The sequence below is a fragment of the Saccostrea echinata genome, unplaced genomic scaffold (genome assembly GCF_033153115.1).
Source record: "Saccostrea echinata isolate AGI-Se365-2 ecotype Australia unplaced genomic scaffold, CSIRO_AGI_Sech_v1 ptg000041l, whole genome shotgun sequence".
In the NCBI taxonomy this organism is placed as follows: domain Eukaryota; kingdom Metazoa; phylum Mollusca; class Bivalvia; order Ostreida; family Ostreidae; genus Saccostrea; species Saccostrea echinata.
This window is the reverse complement of record NW_026889790.1, coordinates 5050004-5066231: the sequence shown is the minus strand read 5'-3', so window position 1 is coordinate 5066231 and position 16228 is coordinate 5050004. Positions and strand designations below refer to the sequence as shown.

Here is a 16228-nt window from a genome sequence, read left to right as displayed (position 1 = left end):
TCATTCTCTCCACGTATCGTTTAGATTCTGTTGAGCCTTCTTTTGAAGATTTCTTCTCATAAGCAACCAGCATATCAAACACATCTTGTCTCATGCTGCCGAAATTAATTCATTGTATTGTCATGCTCCAAGTTGAAGTCCACACCTTGTATTTCTTAAAATTATACATCAACTATTGCTTCAAAACTTTTTAATTACACAAAAACCAAACAGTGCCTAGATATCAAACATCTGAAACATAATCCTCCAACGTGTTCATGTTCTTCACTCTACAACTATAGGGACTTTAAATCTCTTATTTTAAAAGGGCCAAAATTTCGGGAGCTTCGATCTTTCTATTGGCGTCATAATTTTATAAATATGAATTCTGTGGAAGATTACACCAGCCGATGGTCCAAACATGAAAAAGAAGACCTTAAGACTTTGTCGGTTTAATGGATTAAATATATCAGATTAATGTTGAAATTATATTAAACAATGAAGGGGCAATCTGAAAACCATCTATCCTTCTGTTTTAAAAAATTCAAAGTGAAAAAGAATTAGATACATTACAATAGATAGATACATTAGATAGATCAATATTCACTGGTTCCTATTGACAAAGCAGGTTACAACATTGTTTGTATAGCTCATTATTTTAATTGTATTTTAGAGGTGTAATCCAATTATACTCATAGCTCCCTTTCGAAGGAGAAATTTTCTAAACCATGTGTCAGTTTTAAATATTTTTAATATTCCAAACAATCAAATTGAATTTGAATTACCAAACTTATACTGGAATCATAAGTCCCATAAATATCCTTACAAACTAAGATACACAGCGGGTTCCAGTAATTGTTCTATTAAACCTCTTTCTTTACTCCTCACTAAAATATAAACAGCAGTACAGAAAAAACTTCAGGAGAACTGTACAACAATATATTTGAGAAGTGGTGAAAATCAGATGTGGATACTTAAAAAATTCCAAGGAACTTTAAGAAAATTTTCAATCACAAATTTTAACAAAAAATCAATACTACCAAAACGTACGACTTTTCAATACTTTATACGAACATTCCCCACAATAAGTTAATGAAGTTTATTAAAAAACAATCTGATTCTACACACAAGTAATCCGAAGTTTACATTAAAAGATGCTTAAGTTTCTGATTGAAAATATCTATGTAGTTTTTGGAGATTATGTCTTCCAACAATCTGTCGGAATGCCCATGAGTATGAATTGCGTCCTGTTATTAGCAGACCTATTTTTATATTCATATGAAGCAGAATTTATTCAAAATCTTATACATGAGAAGAAAATAACATTTGTGGTTGCCTTCAACTCGACATTTAGATATATCGACGAAGTATTATTAATTTAAAAAATAGTTACTTCCATTCATACGTCGACTCGATATATCCCAGTGAACTTGAAATAAAAGATACTACAGAGTCTAATTATCTGTCCATATTTAGATATTTTACTAGAAAAAGACGTTAATGGTAACCTAACATCCAAACTTTATGATAAACGTGACTTCAACTTTTCTATCGTCAACTTCCCTAATTTATGTAGCAATATACCCTTTACATCTGCATTTGGAGTTTGTGTCTCCCAGTTCATTCGAGTGCATGCTCTACGTACGAATAATTCCTAAAACGAGGCAAGCTATTGACAAACAAAGTGATGAAACAAGAATATCAACAGTGTCATTTAAAGTATGAAATATTTCGCAACTTCTATGGTCAATTCAATGATCTTGTCAGCAAATTATAACCTGTCATTAAGTCGAATGCTGACGGACGTTTTACATACTAATTGTTAGGCCATTATTTACACACTGAATTGTCTACGGATTTTTCCTTTGTCCGATCATGATAAGAAGCTTACCTTGGGTGTGACCGGTCGACAGGGGATGCTTACTCCTCCATGGCATCAGATCCCACCTCTGATGCTTTTAGAGGTCCGTATTTTTTTTTTGCTCCCAATTCGTGTTGTTTAAATGGACTTTTAGCTTGAGTACTGTTATCTCCATTTTTCAATGAGATGATATATCTTGCTAGTATATTCATTTTTAAAAATGACTTTAAGTAAATTATATAGATGACGAAGTAAAGTAACTTGACATACCTCATTTCCACATCAAATTCAGAGACTTTCTTGTCAATTTCAACACTGGCTTCTCTCATCTCCTTATCAGCAGAAACATGATGTAGAAAGTCAAGACTTTTCCTCACCACAGAAAGTTCACGATCATTGTCAGCAAGAGCCTATAAAAACTAGTACTAATTGTAACAGAAACCATTACAGTCTCTTTTTGTGGTCCTCAATTCGACATTTAGATATATCGACGTTTTATCAATTAATGATATTCATCTTCATTCCTATGTTGATTCGATATATTCCTTTGGAGTCGAAATGAAAGACTCATCATTTTCATATTTGGATATTTTACTGGAGAAAGACATTAATGGCAAACGAACAACAAGACTTTATTAAAAACGTGATGTCTTCAAATTTTCTTTATCAACTTTCCTTATATCCAGCAATTATGTACCATTATCACCTGTATTGGGAGTTCATGTCTCTCAGTTGATTCGATGCCCAAGAGCATGTACTACGAACGAACAATATTGGCAATAAGTTGATGAAACATGGATACCTACAGTCTCGTTTAAAGTCAACATTTCGTAAAATCTATGGCCGATACAATGATCTTGTTAGCAAATACAAGCTATCGTAAAGTCAAATTTTGACTGACGTTTTTCATACTAATTGTTAGGCCATTATTTTCACACTGAATTGTATGGATTTTCCCGTTTGCCCATTCATGACAAGGAGCACACGGCGGGTATAATCGGTTGACGGTGGATTCTTACTCGTCCGTGGCAACTGATTCCAGTACTTTTGGTGTTTTTAGGGGTCCTTGTATAATTTGCTTCCAAACTGTATTGTTCATATGAACTTAAGAGTTTTATCTCTCTTCGTTATCTTCATATTTCACCTCCCCCGAAGGGACCTCCCACATCCCCCGAATGGACCTCCCACATCCCCCGAATGGACCCCCACACCCCTATAGTGCAGCATTCCCTACAACCTTCATTAAATTAGGTAATATTTTCGTAGTATAAACCTACATTTCATATTATAAGTATATAATCGGTAAACAATGTGGATCTAGCAGCGTGAGTATTAGCCAATCAGACTTCCGCGCATTTGCAGGCACATGTTTTTTAGTGGGTTTTTTTTTTTACATATTAGTATATCATCTTATAGTATCTCGAAATATAGATAACTAAATAGCCATTTAAGTATTAGACAATCAGAAATGAGCATTCGTACATGCATGCCCTTTCATTCGCTCTTTGATAGTACCACATCAAACTTATCTATATTCTAAATTGTGTCCTATTTTGATGAAAGTTGGGAAAGATATAGCCATTTAAAGTTTCAGCCAATCAAAGTGCAGCACACTTGCATGTGTGTTTTTAAAATTTCCGCATATATCATATTTTAGAACCTCATAATGTATACTACATTTTAATTATCATTTTTTGTGTGTCAGCCAATCAGAGGCAAGCGCACGTGCATATGCTTGCTTTAATGATAATTCAACCACATCACCCTGTCTACTGAGCACTAATTAATGCCTATATGCTTAGTTTCAATGCATTTCATTAAAAATATAACAATTAAAACTATTTCGTCAGTCATTTCACTCATTGCCTGTGCATGTGTGTGCAAGCATATGCGTTTAAAATGACATTTGTTCCGGATATCTATACAACATGACTGTTAATCTTAAAAAATGATTTCTCCTCAATTGGATATTTAGTTTCCGAGAACACTGTTGGACAAAAAAGGTATTGGAAAACAAATTTAGAAAAGAAAGTAAAAAACATGTTCCCAAACTTCGTTTGGGGAACATAATAACACAAGCTACAATGTATTTGATGTGATGTCAATAATGTTAGTCCGAATGTCCTAATATACGCGTCCAATAGATCGACACAAATGGCATAATCTTATGCTATAGACCTTCTCAGTGTAAATACCTTTACAACATTATCGTAGGTGACAACGTCTGGAGAAAGCGCTCCCACACCGTCGCAAACAGGTTTTGTTTTGGCCATCAACTCGTCAGCAGATTTCCTCATAATTTCGGGTGTCAATTTCCAAATCAGTTTGTTGTCTTTCATTGACGACATGTTGTTTGTGTACAACACAAGGATACCCTAAGAGTGAAAAGGAGGATTTTAGATTTCTACATTGCAAAAATAAAACAGGCTTTTTCATGCATGTGGCAACCAACTTCGATCAATTTCGATCAAAATTTTCATTAGACTCTTCGTGAATTATTTTATTTTTGTCGTTTATCAAACAGTTCTTCCAAAAGAGTTCTCTAAATATAGAAAGTTTTCTTTAGAAAATAATACTATTGACATGACAGCAGCAGGTGTTATCAAGTTTCAATATACTACTATCCATTTTGATACAAGGCAAAAATAGATTTGTATAGATTTTCCAAATTAAAAAGATGATTTATCTGTTACTGTCATGTGATACGAGAGTAATGTGATCTATTCTCAAAACTTTAAGTATATTTTAATCTGTCGTAAATCTGATTATAACTTTTAATTTTTAGAATAACTGCTTGTCATTTAGCTTGATAATTTTCTGAGAAAAAGATTTCATTTTATTTTTATCTTTAAAATACATACTTTTTATATCCTTATTTAATTTATATACAACCATTCCTCACGATAAATTAAAAACTACGCTTTTAGATATCATAGACATCTGCTTCCACAATAAAACTGGAAATCGAAAATGTACGTATCTTTTGATTTGTCATCAATAAAACTATTTTGTTAAAAATCACTCTTATTCTACACACAAGTACTCTGAAGTATATATTAAAAGGATGCTGGGGTTACTCTTTGACAACATAAATGTAGTCTTGGGAGATCAGGACTTCCGTCAGTCTGTTGCTTCTTTCGTAACCGACTTGTTTCGTATTCCTATGAAGCAGAACTTATTCAAAAATTTCTACATGTCGAAAAGATTGACTGATTGATTGTATGATTTTTTACTCCCCGTTCGAAAATTTTTCACTCGAGACGTCAAAATATACCGGTGAAGGGCTTCAAATTTAGACCTTTACTCGGCACTCAGGTTCATTGAGCAGTGAGGGATCTTTATCCTGCCAATGCCTGCCGTGACACGGGGCCTCAGTTTTAAAGGTCTCATCCGAAGGACCCGCAACTTTCACTTCAAAGTGCCGAGTGCTTGGTTAAGGAACAGTTGCTACGTATTTTTTATTGACGTAGGTCAGTCGCGGCCGGGGATCGAACCCACGACCTTCTGATCATGGAGAGAGCGCTCTACTAAATGAGCTGCCCTGACGTGGTGTCGAAAAGTAGACACTTGCTCTCGCCTGCAACTTGATATTTAGATATATCGACGACGTTTTATCAATAAGTTACTTCCATTCATGTGTCGACTCGATATCGAAAAAGTCACATCTGTTTCATATTTGGATGTTTCACTGAATATAAACGATAAGGGCCAACTAACAACAAATATTATGACAAACGAGATGACTTAAGCTTTTCCATCGTTAACTTTCCTTATTAAGCACTAATATTCCGCTGTCACCTTCATATGAAGTAATATCTGCCAACTCATTCAATACTCAAGAACGAAAGTAAAAGATGGATGTTGAAATCACGCAATAAGCTATTAAGGGGCAATATGAAAACCATCTATCCTTCTGTCTTCAATATTTCAGAAGTGGAAAAAGAATTAAATAGATTACAAGATCCCAGCTGACAAAGAAGGTAACAACATTAACATTGTCTTTCTTTGTAAGGCTCATTATTTTAATTGTATTTTAGAGGAACTGGGATTTAGTTCGGCAAGTGGTAATCCAACTGAAACCATAGCTCGCTTTTTAAAGAGGAAACTCTTAGAAATCACATGTCAGTTTTAAAATAATTTTAATATTCCCAACAATCAAAGTGAATTTGAATTACTATACCTACACTGGAAACAAGATACATAGCGGGTTCCAGTAAATATTCTACCAAGCCTCTTTCTTAACTCCTCACTAAAATATTAACAGTAGTGAAGGAGAAACTTCAAGAGTATTTTACAATATATTTTGAGAAGTTGTGTAAATCAGATATGGATATTTAAAAACTCCAAGGAACTTTGAGAAAATTGAAATCACAAAATTTTAACAAAATCAATAATATCAAAACGTATGATTTTTCAATACTCTATGCAACAATTCCCCATGATAAAATGAACATCATAAATGGACATCGTAACTTAAGCGCCTTGTTATTGGTCATTTGCAACATTATTTTGTTAAAAATCATTATGACTGTTCACACAAGTACGCCAAAGTCAATATTAAAATGATGCTCGAGTTTCTGATTGATAATATCTATCTACTTTTTGGCTATCAGGTGTTCCAACAATCTGTTGGAATTCCCATGGGTACCACTTGCGTCCCTTTATTAGCAGACCTATTTTTATATTCAAATGAAGCAGAATTTATTTAGAAATTTATACATGAGAAGAAAACATTTGCTGTGGCCTTTAACTTGACAGATTTATCGACGACGTATTAACAATAGTTAACAATTAATAATCAACAATAGTTACCTTCATCCAAGAAAAAAGTGATGATAATGAACAGCGATCAGATTAGGATTAAAAATTCTTAAACAATACAATTCTATGAAGTGGGCACAAACCACGGATCCCTGGAAATTCCAGAGGTGGGATGAAATGTGTGGAAATAACGAACAGTATTCAAGCTCAAAAGTCCATTAAACATTACAAAATAGGTGCAGAGGAAACACGGACCTCCAAAACATCAGAGGTGGGATCAGGTGCCATGGAGGAGTGAGCATCCCCTGCCGACCGGTCACACCCGCCGTGTTCTCTTTGTCATGATCGGGAAACAACGGAAAAGTCCGTCGACAATTCAGTGTGTAAATAATGGACTAACAATTAGTATGAAAATAGTCAGTCAGCATTTGACTCAATGATAAATTGTATTTGCTGACAAGGTCATTGTATCGACTATAGAACTTACGAAATGATAACTTTAAACGAGACTGCTGATATTCTTGTTTCATCAACTTGTTTGTCAAAATTTACCTCGTTTTAGAAATTGTACATACGTAGAGCTCTTGCTCTTGCGTATTGAATCAACTGAGAGATATAAACCCCGTATGCAGGTGATGAAGGTATATTGCTGCTGCATAAATAAGGGAAGTTGACGATTGAAAAATTAAAGTCATCACGTTTATCATAAAACTTACCATTAACGTCTTTTTCAAGTAAAATATCCAAATATGAAACAGATGTGTCAGACTCTGTAGTATCTTTTATCTCAAGCTCACCAGGATATATCGTATCGACATAAGAATGGAAATAACCATTGCTAATTGACAATACGTCGTCGATATATCTTAATGTCGAGATCAGGTACCTAGGAGGAGTAGGAAAGGTCCCCTGTTGAGCGGTCACACCGGCTTTGAACCTATGTATTGATCATGTAGATGGAACAATCCGTAGTCAAATTAATTCCGTATAGAAACAAAGTCCTAGCAATTGGTATGAAACAAGACAGCCAAAATACGACCCAATGATAGGTTACACTTGCTAACAAGGTCATTATAATGACCAAAGAATTTATGAAATGCCGACTTTAAACGAGCCTGTTGAACTCCTTTTAACATCAACATATCTGTCAGTAGCCTGTCTCGGTTAAAAAATTAATCGTACTCGGAGCATGCTCTCAAGTATCCAATAATATCCAACAATAATGAGAGATGTAAACAACATATGGGTGATATATGTCAACTCAATATATCCATGTGAACTTGAAATAAAAGTTACTGCAGAGTCTGACACACCCATTTCATATGTGGATATTTTACTAGGAAAAGACGTTAATGGTAACCTTACAAACAAGCTTAATGATACACGTGATGACTTTAATTTTCAATCGTCAACTCCCCTTATTTGTGTGACAATATATCCTTATCACCTGCATATGGGGTTTATGTTTCTCAGTTGATTCGATACGAAATAGCATGCTTTAAGTACGAACAATTTCTAAAATGAGGCAGGCTATTAACAAAGTTGATCGAACAAGAATATCAACACTCTCGTATAAAGAGATCATTTTGCGACTTCTATGGTCGATACAATGACCTTGTTAGTATACACAATCGATCACTAAGTCAAATGCTGGCTGACGTTTTTCATACTAATTGTTAGGTCTTCATTTACACACTGAATTGCCTACAGACTTTTCTGTTTTCCCCGATTATGACAAGGAGCACACTGCAGATGTGACCGGTCAGCAGGGAATCACATGCTCACTCTTCCATGGCTATTGATCCCAACTCTGATGTTTTAGAGGTCCGTGTTTGCTCTGCTCCTGTTTTGTAATGTTTAATGGACTTTTGAGCTTGAATACTGTTCGTTATCTCCATATATTTCACTCCTCCATGGCACATGATCCCACCTCTGATGTTTTAGAGGTCCGTGTTCGCTCTGCTCCTAGTGTGTATCGTTTGAATGGACTTTTGAGCTTGAATACTGTTTGTTATCTCCTTAATCTCTCAATTTCATAAACATATTAATGCCTGTAATGAATCAATGTCGACATCGCTTGTGGCCTTGTTAGATTATTATATACCTCAACTTTAGCATTAATTTTGAAGATCAGGATTGATATCGATACGATACTGTCACGATATTGTCGATATCGTCACGATATTGTCGATATCGACCGATATCGGCACAGCACCAAGTTTTACATAGGGTATTCAGTATTTCCAATTTCATAGTACTGATCAGGATGGATATCAATACGATATCGACATAATGGTGTCGATATCTACATCAAATTTATTCTTGGACATGTATGGAGAACAGTCTCATGGGCTAATATCATTGCGAGAAAATTTGACATACTCTGAATAGATTTGGCGGGAGAAACACATGCTGAAAAATTAGGCACACTTGTGCAAGTGAGAGGAACACCAATGTTAAAGTTGAAAAGCTATGAGACCAAACTCAAGCAATCTGTTTCTTCCAGTTTCCGTCTACTGCAGTTATGGCAGTTTCAGTTGTATATCTCTAGAAGTTGCCATTACTCAACCTAGGGCATTGGCACTTCAGACAAACTTATCGCAGCTAATAGTAATACTGAGCAAATTTTAAGGATGTCCATCCCTCATCCAGGAATAATAACTCCTGAAGTTAGCATTTATTTGAACGTCTCAAAATAAAGTTGAAATTTTTCATTCAACAATTTTCAATTTCAGGTTCTTCAATTTGAAGTCTTTGAAACTTGTAAAAAGTTTACATGATCTCCCTATAAAAGGACAAAAAATTGATCTTTTAGGGAAATTAAATTTCTGAACTTTCCTTGCATACAAACATACTAATGCTTATTAGCATGAACCTAAATTGGAAGTAATTGGTGATATCTCACAATATTATCACATGCTATGCCATTTACGTATCAACAGTGATTTTTGTGACTCAATACTTTGTTTTTGAACATTTTCCCTGAAGCAAAATTAGCAGGTACCCTGTCAACCCAATATTTTCACCTTTAAAGTCTAAAGTCTTAAAAAAAGTTTTCATTGTAGTATAGAGGATCCTTAAAACATGTGGGTTTTTTTAGAAGCCTGGATATACATGTAATTTCTTTTATCCTGTAAATATAGTTCCAGATCAATTTCCAACAACAAAATGAATAATTGATGGTTTTATTCACAAGTCCTTAGGACCTTTTTTTTCAGAATTTGTACTTTTCGTTTATATAATGATTAAAATGATGATCTTTGAAGAAAATTGTAGGGGTAGGTACACAACATTTAAATTCAGTGACGTACTTCATACTTTATACCTTTTATTTTTTACATTTTTCTATCAGCTGAATTTATGTCAGTTTGATGATTTGTAAAAGAGTTCCTTTTTGATAGTTTCCTCCTTTGGCATCCAGATTTCTGATGTTACATATGTTTACACAGAACACCATTTTATATATTTGGAATAAGGCTTTATTTCATATGTGTTCTCAAGCCAATGCTCATTTATTATTTATGTTTATCATCAAAACTGTCAACCTCAACACATTACAACTATTTGTACAACTCTTTTTCATGATAAAGAATAAATTAAAGCTATATTGACTGATCTATTTTCTGTTTTGTACACAAGAAAAATTGGTTCATGTTGGAAGTGTTTAGTGGTGTACTCTCTGTTTATCACAAATGTCTCTAAATGAACAACCTCATGCATTATGATTGAGGCCTTTGCTGATGAGGAAGGCTTCCGGTGTGGGGTCACGACCCAGGAAGTCACGCAGCATGTCAGAAGCATCCTGTGAAGAGAATTTACACGTGTTTTAATATATCACTTACATCACAATGTCAGTTACAATATATCACTTACTTCATTATGTCAGTCACAATATATCACCTAGAGTGCACTATGTTAGCTATAACATATCATCTACATCATTATGTTAGTTAAAATATATCACCTACAGCACTATGTCAGTTACAATATATCACCTGCTGTACAATATGTCAGTTACAATATATCACCTACAGCTTTATGGCAGTTACAATATATCACCTACAGCACTATGTCAGTTACAATATATCACCTGCTGTACAATATGTCAGTTACAATATATCACCTACAGCTTTATGGCAGTTACAATATATCACCTACAGCACTATGTCAGTTACAATATATCACCTACAACACTAAGTCAGTAACAATATATCACCTACAGCACTATGTCATTTACAATATATCATTTACAGCACTATGTCAGTTACAACATATCACTAACATCACTATGTCAGTTACAATATATCACCTACAGCACTATGTCAGTTACAATATATCACCTACAGCACTATGTCAGTTACAATATATCACCTACAGCACTATGTCAGTAACAATATATCACCTACAACACTATGTCAGACTAAGGCATGTATTTTAAATGTCTGTTACCTTGGATCCACCAGGGTGTAGTATACACCTCCTGTAATCCCCGCCCACTTTTGGACTCATGATACCCTCCTTCTTGAACCGGGTGTAGAACATGTCCATACAAAAGACTTCACTCCACTACAATATCATTTCAAACATCAGCACATGCAGAATACTTCACTCCATTACAATTTCATTTCAAGTCAGTAACCCTCCTGGGGAGTATTTGTGGTAAGGTTGAGCCATATACAAAATATAGCATGTTGACATCTATAACCTACCAAGTATCCATAAAACTGAGCATCGTATCCCCCCGCTAGATGACCAAAGGAAGCAGACATATTGGTGCCCTCAGTGGATGGGAATCCCAGGTACTCTTGTGAGATCTCAGAGAAAAGCTTTGCTGTGTCAGCCTGAAATAAAAAAAAAATGAATAAGTATATAAATACATGAATAAATAAATCCTAGGTACTCTCAGAGAAAAGTGTCAGTTTTGTCAGCCTGAATTAAACAATCAAAAAGATGTGATTTTTATCATATTTCTATGATATGAAATATAACTATTGATATTTATGTCATATTGTTCAAATTTTCAAGAATGAATAAATTTGCATTCCCTTCAAATCTCCTATTTAATAAGAATTTCAAAAGAGATACAACTATCAATTTTGTTAAATACAAAATAAAAAAAAACAATTCAGATGAGAAAAACAAAAGCTATGATTTCTCATAGTAAATACTATTACATATACAAAAACCACTTATAAGCATACATTAATAAGATGAAATATTAAACTCAAACACAGAACATACACCTACAATAACACTCTATATCTTTTTGAAGGATAACAGTGCATATACATTCAAAGATTTACATACAGTCACTCATCTATAAGACTTTATACACTTCTACCTTTTTCTGAGTGTGTATGGTCTGGTCAAACATTCCCAATAAGATCTTGCGTAGGTTGAACATTCCAGCATTGGCAATGCGGCTCTTGATCAACTTCTCTAACAAGTCATCAGGGATTGGTGCCCCCGTTTTGTAGTGTTTGGACATTCTCTGGAGAGGTTCTTTCTCCCAACACCAATTCTCTAACATCTGAGATGGGGCTTCAAGAAAATCTCTCTCAACACTGGTCCCACTAAATTAATTACAAGTTAAAGGCAAATCATTAATTATATTTCCAAGTCTTCAACTCAAAATACAATAAACTACTATGTAAATTACCTCTACAGCTTCTTTAGTATCTTAAATTAGAAAGCTTTTATTGACAGGAATACAGGGCTTCATTGCATTCCTATATTAATAATGTTGACCTTTTGACCTTTACCTTTCAAAAAGTGGCCTCAGAATCTATAGGAATATACCTCATACGAAAATAATACATTTTGATCTTGACCTTGAAATGAAACTTATACTAATATATAAATGTCATTCTTTTATCACTGTTCAGGTATGAAGCAGAAATTTCATTTAGTTAAAAAAAAAAAATAAAAAAATTAAGCACATACGAAATCTATACAAGTTATCACCATGGTTACATCAATAATCTCATCATTTGACCATAATCTTTGACCCTGTAATCCCACAATTTATAGACACCTTCCTCAATCATTCTCTGAAAGATACTCAAGTTATCACATCAAACCAGAAGTCTCTGATGAGACTGTAGCTCTACTGGTCTGTATATATAACAAATAAGCATTTGGATTTGAAACTTTGTAACATGCAACAATAAATAGAATTATGTATCTTAATGTAGAATTATGTATCTTAATGTAGTCTACTTCTGTTCCAAGTTATATTGAAATCAAAAGAAAACTCTAGGAGGAGTAGCGTTTTGAAAGTATTTCACAGAAAATTCTATTTTTAGTAACCATGATAACACCATTCACTGAAATCAAAAACCGAAATACATATTATGTATCGTAGTGTATTCTAATATGTGCCAAATTAGATTGAAATCAGACCAAAACTGTAGGAAGAGTAACGTTTTAAAGTAATTTCACAGAAATTTCTATTTTTAGTAACCATGGCAACAACATTCATCGAAATCAAAAAAAATTATGTATCTTAGTATAGTCTATTGAATGCCAAATTATATTAAAAGCAGACTAAAACTGTAGTAGGAATAGCGTTTTAAAGTAATTTCACAGAAATTTCTATTTTTAGTAACCATGGCAACACAGTTCATTGAAATCAAAAACAGATGAAGTAAGTTATGTATCTTAGTGTAGTCTACTTGTCTGCCAAGTTATACTAAAATCAGACCAAAACTATAGGAGGAGAAGTGTATTTAAGGAACTTCACAGAAATTTCTATTTTTAGTAACCATGGCAACACCGTTTATCGAAATCAAAAACCGATGCACTAATTTTTGTAGGATAGTGCAGTTTACTTGTGTGGCAAGTTATTTTGAAATCAGACTAAAACTGTAGGAGGAGTAGCGTTTTAAAGGAATTTCACAGAAATTTCTATTTTTAGTAACCATGGCAACGTCGTTCATAGAAATCAAAAACCGATGCACTAAATTATGTATCTTAGTGTAGTCTACTTGTGTGCCAAGTTATACTGAAATCAGACCAAAACTGTAGGAGGAGTAGCGTTTTGAAAAATTGTTTACAGACAGACGGACAGCTAGACAGACAGACAGACGGATGGACGACGGACACCTTACTATCGCATAAGCTCTTCTGGTCTCTGAACAGTAGAGCTAAAAAGTGGTGGTGGACAGACTGACTGCTAGAAAGATGGACCCATTTAATACTATTGGGCACTTAAATCTAATATGGGGTCATAAATTGTTTAGCCAAATGCAGAACATTTTCATCAAAATTCTCACAACTTCATCAAAATCCTCAAAACTAAAACTAAATATGTTTCCATTTTGTAAATTTTATCATTTTATACAAAGAAGACATCAGAACTAACCTAAACAAGGCAAATTCTGCCTGAGCACAAACTCACCTAAACAAGGCAAATTCTACTGAGCACATTCTCATCTGAACAAGGCAAATTGTGCCTGAGCACAAACTCACCTAAACAAGGCAAATTCTGCCTGAGCACAAATCTCGTGCATCGCATGACCAAACTCATGGAAGTACGTCTTTACCTGTATTTAAACAAGTGCAACTTTATATACATGCTTGAGAAATTCTGATGTTTAAAATATATTAAACAAAACAAAGAAGAAATAGCAGCTGTTACCTCATCATGAGTAAGCAGGGCTGGTTTGTCCTCTGTTGGTTTGGTAAAGTTAGCAACCATTCCAGCCACAGCAACCTGTCTCTTCCCATCAGGTTGTAGACACCCGGGCTGTCAGGTAAACAATCAATTTTAAAATTTTATTCGTACATCTACAATTACTTAAAATATTGTTCCAAGATATGCATACTCAATTGCTGGAAATTTCTGTAATTATTTTGATGTTAATGACCTGCAGTACAAAACAAGCAGCGTGTCCAAATTTTCCCTCTCGAGGATACAGGTCTAGATAAAAATAGCCCAGAAGGTTAGACGATTTTTTGTCTTCTACAGTATACTACAAAACAAAAGACAAAATATTCAAGAGATTGGACAGAAACATCTACATTTTTACAAATGTACATACATCTCATTCATTTTTTTAAAAAAAAAAAAATCAACTATTAGTTCTATATTTTAACACATTTACAACATACAATTCCTAATAAATTTCAATTACATTTGGTTGTTTATTGCAGTAGAGAATTATAATTAGACTGACAAACCTCTTTTTACCATTGTAATTGTTATTTGTTACACCGACTTAGATTTCTTTATTTTGTTCCACTGTTTGGGGAAAATTGATTTTTAACAAGCATTTCCTTCTATTGCATATTTGTGTTAAGACGTATCTTAGAGGAAATCTCTGGATGCCAAAACATTACACACACACACACACACACACACCCTCACACACACACACACACACACACACACACACACACACACACACACACACACACACACACATATATATATATATATATATATATATATATATATATATATATATATATATATATATATATATATATATATATATATATATATATATATATATATATATATATGCAATAAAGTGAAGTATACAAGTACCAAGATGTCCTCTACTTAAATAAAAACTTACCAATCTGAACTCAACTTACAGTAAAGCATAACTTACCAATGTGACCTGTATTTTAAGTATTATAAACCTACCAGAGTGACCTCTGGGTGCCAAACTTCAGCATCTTTCACTTGTGTAAATTTGAGATTCAACAGTTCCTAAAAAATAAGGCACAGGTTCACAATTTTATCTTTTACATTACTTTTTATGTAATATTTTTGCAAGAAAATGTTCCATTACCTCGCTGTGGGATTATTAACTTTATCCTAATAGACCTCCTTATTCTTTAACATTATTATAACTTTACATGCATGCAATTTATTTAAATTTACATAAATCTTTATTGTTTAGATTTCCAGCAATTCTTATTGGTGCACTGTTATAAATCTTACAGTTATTTATTTCAGTATATTGATCTAGAGTTACCTGATAGATATCCAGCAGTCCAGCGGTCACAGTTTCCATGGGGAAGTACTCCTTTAGAAGATTGGAGTCCACCGCGTACTGGCGTTCCTCAGTCATCGTCATGTAGTATCGTAGGTCCCAGTAATTTATCTTTCCATCATATTGGTATCCATACTTGTCACACTACAACAAGGCAATAACTAAGATCCTAGAGCATTATAAGGGTAATGCATTAAACTTAAATATGTATGTCACAAAACGAAATGTGTTTGTTTTCCAGTCATATCTTTCTCCTTAATTACCAAACAAAGAACTTTTAAGTCTCAGAGAATGCATTGTACTCTTAATGAATAAATTATGAACAATAAATCTTATCAACTTCTCAACACCTCAAAATCTTTAAACATATCATTTTACAAAATATCTATTTCATTTCTTTTATGATATGCTGTATAGTTTTTGAATACAAAATGCAAATCTGCACAAAATCTTGTTAATATGGAGTATTATTCAACATTGACAACTATATGTATTCCTTAAGACATCTGTTAATTTTATTCAATACATAATATTCACATTCAGTGTATTTTTCTTTGTTGAAAACCATTCGAAATCTAAAACATTCAACTGTCTAAGAACACACTCTAATCCTTCTCATAAT

The 16228-nt window shown here is 33.7% G+C and overlaps 1 protein-coding gene across 2 annotated transcripts in view; it reads right to left on the bottom strand.

Moving 5' to 3' along the window:
• Window positions 1–10057: 10057 nt before the first annotated feature.
• LOC133200873 (thimet oligopeptidase-like) overlaps window positions 10058–16228 on the bottom strand; it is a 28043-nt gene continuing 21872 nt past the window's right edge. For both annotated transcript variants that reach the window (XM_061336692.1, XM_061336691.1), the window contains exons 10-18: window positions 15589–15750; window positions 15255–15320; window positions 14470–14574; window positions 14241–14348; window positions 14072–14145; window positions 11943–12174; window positions 11311–11442; window positions 11051–11167; window positions 10058–10403 (exon numbers count right to left, since the gene is read on the bottom strand). In XM_061336692.1, the coding sequence (XP_061192676.1) occupies window positions 10314–10403; window positions 11051–11167; window positions 11311–11442; window positions 11943–12174; window positions 14072–14145; window positions 14241–14348; window positions 14470–14574; window positions 15255–15320; window positions 15589–15750 (1086 nt within the window). In that variant the 3' untranslated portion in view covers window positions 10058–10313. The remainder of the gene's footprint in view (window positions 10404–11050; window positions 11168–11310; window positions 11443–11942; window positions 12175–14071; window positions 14146–14240; window positions 14349–14469; window positions 14575–15254; window positions 15321–15588; window positions 15751–16228) is intronic.